The 3,865-nt window shown below is 40.3% G+C and overlaps 1 protein-coding gene across 1 annotated transcript in view; it reads left to right on the top strand.

The window, feature by feature from the left end:
• Positions 1–3,623: 3,623 nt before the first annotated feature.
• The window catches only part of LOC104949132 (uncharacterized), a 7,755-nt gene continuing 7,513 nt past the window's right edge, over positions 3,624–3,865 (top strand). The window contains exon 1 of the mRNA XM_010775413.1: positions 3,624–3,687. Within this exon, the coding sequence (XP_010773715.1) occupies positions 3,624–3,687 (64 nt within the window). The remainder of the gene's footprint in view (positions 3,688–3,865) is intronic.

A 3,865-nucleotide genomic window follows, 5' to 3' on the forward strand; every position in this document is an offset into this window, starting at 1 on the left:
ATGTTCTAGTCCATGACTTTCTTCTACACTATGATGGATGCAAAGACAATAGTTCCTACCTGAATCTGTGGATTATCTTGGGTAACTAGTTTAAGCATATTGGTGAAAAAGCATTACAATGTAGGATTGATAAACTGCACGACAGTGAAGTGGAAAACATGTATTTTAAATGTTTCTTTTGGGGCTGAACTTTCCCGTTAACTTGGGTTTTTGCTGTTTTTACTTGATACCTATTTAACTACATCATTCTGGAATTAATATTAACAACCTGTCTCCCTCTCTCCCCCCCTTCCTCCCCCAGGGAAGCTCTCCCGTCTCTCCCCCCAGCCCGGCGAGCCTTGCCTGGGCTCAGCACAGCCGAAACCAGCCGGCCAGCCTGGCGCTCCGCAAGCAAGAGGAGGAGGAGAGCAAACGCTGCAAGGCTCTATCCGACAGCTATGAGCTCTCTACAGACCTCCAGGACAAGCAGGTACTGTTCAGGGACATCTACAGGAAGTGCACAAAGGAATCATTAAAGGTCACCTATTATACAAAATCCACTTCTTCATGTCTCTTCTACATCAACATGTGTCCCCTCTTCTTCATGTCTCTTCTACATCAACATGTGTCCCCTCTTCTTCATGTCTCTTCTACATCAACATGTGTCCCCTCTTCTTCATGTCTCTTCTACATCAACATGTGTCCCCTCTTCTTCATGTCTCTTCTACATCAACATGTGTCCCCTCTTCTTCATGTCTCTTCTACATCAACATGTGTCCCCTCTTCTTCATGTCTCTTCTACATCAACATGTGTCCCCTCTTCTTCATGTCTCTTCTACATCAACATGTGTNGTAATGGAAGGCAACTGTGCTGTGACGGTAATAGCATCAAGTGTGTGTGTGTGTGTGTGTGTGTGTGTGTGTGTGTGTGTGTGTGTGTGTGTGTGTGTGTGTGTGTGTGTGTGTGTGTGTGTGTGTGTGTGTGTGTGTGTGCGCATGCACCCAGAGAGAGAGTGAGGAGGCCCAGAGTTAATGAGACAGGAGGCTGAGCGCTAGACGTGTCTCCACCAGTTGTTTATCAGAGCAGAGCACTCGGCTCAGATTAAACTACAACTACTTTATAATTACTCTAATGTATTCTTATTGGACGATGTCTTTCCTAATAAAGACTCCAATAATTGACTTTCTCCCTGCCTCCTCCTGCTCCTGCCCTCCCTCTGAAACACTCACTATTGATCTCATTAATTTATATTACATTCTCATTAGCCCTGAACAGTAGTTCATTTTACACCAGCAAGATGGTGGCTGTGTAATGGTGAAAGCAGCGTTATTACTAAATAACAACAGATTGGTGTAATCACTACTGTGTGAACATGCCATCAGCCATGATTAATTAAATATGGGATAACTATTTGTATTCATTACCTGTTTTGATTCCCCTAAAACACTGATTTTCAATGCAGGATACAAAACTTTAAGATGAGTTGTGTGGAAATCAAACCTCTTCCGGTTTTATTTGCCATTCATGATGTGAGAGGTGTGTGTATTCATGGATAAGATTCCTTTTTTATCTGAAGTGAAATCAGTTGTCTACCCTCAAACGGTATTTTCATGATGATGCTTCCCTGACAGTGGACCTCTCTCAAAAAAATGTTGCATGCTAATTACTGGCAGTGCACAACATTGCCAAAAGTATGTATCTGTAAAATCAGTCTGAAAACTAATCGAGACCATAAATTGCTACTCTGCGCCGTTGAAGCTACACATGGATAGATTTAACAATGGTGAATCTTTCTTATCAGTGTAAATCACAAAGTAGGACAGCAGCAGCTCTGAAAATGACTCATTGGAGAAATAGGGTTAGCACTTTAACTATAAAGCTATTAATGCGCATGTGAACAGAAGTTCTCGCCATAAGGTGGTCTAGGAATAATTCCTAAAACCCAGGTATGAGTTAGCAACACTTCCTGTTTCCACGTCTCGAAGTCAATCTTTTTTGAAGCTGTCCGACTTACGACAACATTAGCGGCCTTTAGCTTAGCGCTGTTTTCGTGAAGCCATGTCACCGTTAAGCATTTTCTTTGTAACCTTATATGCGGAGATTATCCCGTTTGATCAAAAGCAAATGGGGAAATCCAAAAGCCTTTTGTTTATGGATCTTTAGGTACGTCATCCGTATTTAGGAAGGTGTGTTTTTTTATAGGCTTGCTACAATATCGGCAAAGCATTTCAGATATTTAGGGAATAGTTAGGAATGTATTTTCTTACATGTCTGAAATAGGTTTAAAGGTCCAGATTGTGGAGTGTTTATCTGTGGAAATGCACTGTGGCTGTGACATTTCATTTGGAAACCACGGTGTCTGGGACGGATGTGATTAAAAAAAAAGCGAGATAAAGTCCTTCACACAGAAAACCATTTTAAAACCCCAGAGGTAGTTCATAATTAGATCAAACAAACCTCTGGCACTGGACGTGTTTCCTGTGAATTTGTCCAATTCTGTGTGGCGTGTAGGAATTTAGCTCTCTGGACTAAAAAACAAATATAAATATATATTCATGCATATCTTTGTCCTTATTAACATCAATCTACATCAGAGGTGTGATTTTACTGTAATACTAATCAGCAGTTATAGCATGCGATCACTAGATGGCAAGATTGAGGTTGAAATGGTTGATCTGCTGCCTGGAATATTGAAAGTTGCATTATTGTATGATTATGGTGCAATCAGGTACAATTCAATGGCTGAAGAATATGAAAACACGCCCCCGTGCATGAGTAAGAAGTAGAAGAGGGTCCTGTGTCCAATTTCTTAAAGTAAAGTGACTTGTGAGCCACATTTTCACATGAACTGCCGTTTGCAATAACAAACTTGAATGTATTGAAGTCCTGCGTCACTACAGATACAGTCAGTCACCACTTTGGACAGCTTGCTTTTTGGGTGGTTAATCAGATATGTACAGATCAGCAAGTTGATTGGTGAGTTCCTCATTGTTTCTAAGAAATAGAGGAAGTGTTATTTTCTTTTAACGTCTTTAGAGAAATAATTCATTCTAGTCTTCCCAATTTGTCTGGGCGCACGCCAAACTTACGGGAAAGTATAGCAACAGTTCCTCATTGAATAACTGTTTTTATTTAAATGAAAAAGAAAACGCGCGCATGATCAGGCAAGAAATGGAGGTCATGTGATTGTTTTAAGACCCTTGTTGCAACTCCACCTTACAGTTAATACTGTACAACGCCCATATTTTTTAAAACCGAGGTGTTGAGTATTGTAATGGACAATTGTTGAGAAACGAAGTTGCAGCAGTACAAATGAGGAATTGGTCACGTTATTATCTGAACTCATGATCAACTTTTCTCTGAGTGAGGCGTTAAAGTTGCTTGTTAGTAGGAAGTCATAGAGCAAGACAGCGAGAGAGACAGACATGATTGTTTTTAATGTTTTACTGATAGTGACATGTCAATAAAGCTTCTTAGATTGTGATGGATCAGATAGATAGAGTCAGCTTTGAACAACAAGTAGTGACAATAAATAATATAACTAATTCCCCAGTAAATAACACTAGATGTTTTTGCATGCATGCTTCTGGCCTTTAAATGTCCTTTACATTGTCATCCATGCCGTTACGTTTTTTTCTCCCTCATGACTCAAAGGCATCACGCCAAGATCGCCAACAGACTGCAACATGGCTCACGATCCGAGACAAGTAAACATCTGGATCCGTCAGAAAACATTCAGACTTTTCGGCCATATTGAGATGACAAGTGTGACTATAGCATGAATGTGATGCGTTTGCTGTTATATGTAAAGTCCATGTGGCATGTGTCACACTTATCTTGTGTTTAAATGTCATTTTAAGATGTGTTTCTGTTTGACTGTATCTT

This window comes from Notothenia coriiceps, unplaced genomic scaffold (genome assembly GCF_000735185.1).
Source record: "Notothenia coriiceps isolate Sejong01 unplaced genomic scaffold, NC01 NC01_scaffold00015778, whole genome shotgun sequence".
In the NCBI taxonomy this organism is placed as follows: Eukaryota; Metazoa; Chordata; class Actinopteri; order Perciformes; family Nototheniidae; genus Notothenia; species Notothenia coriiceps.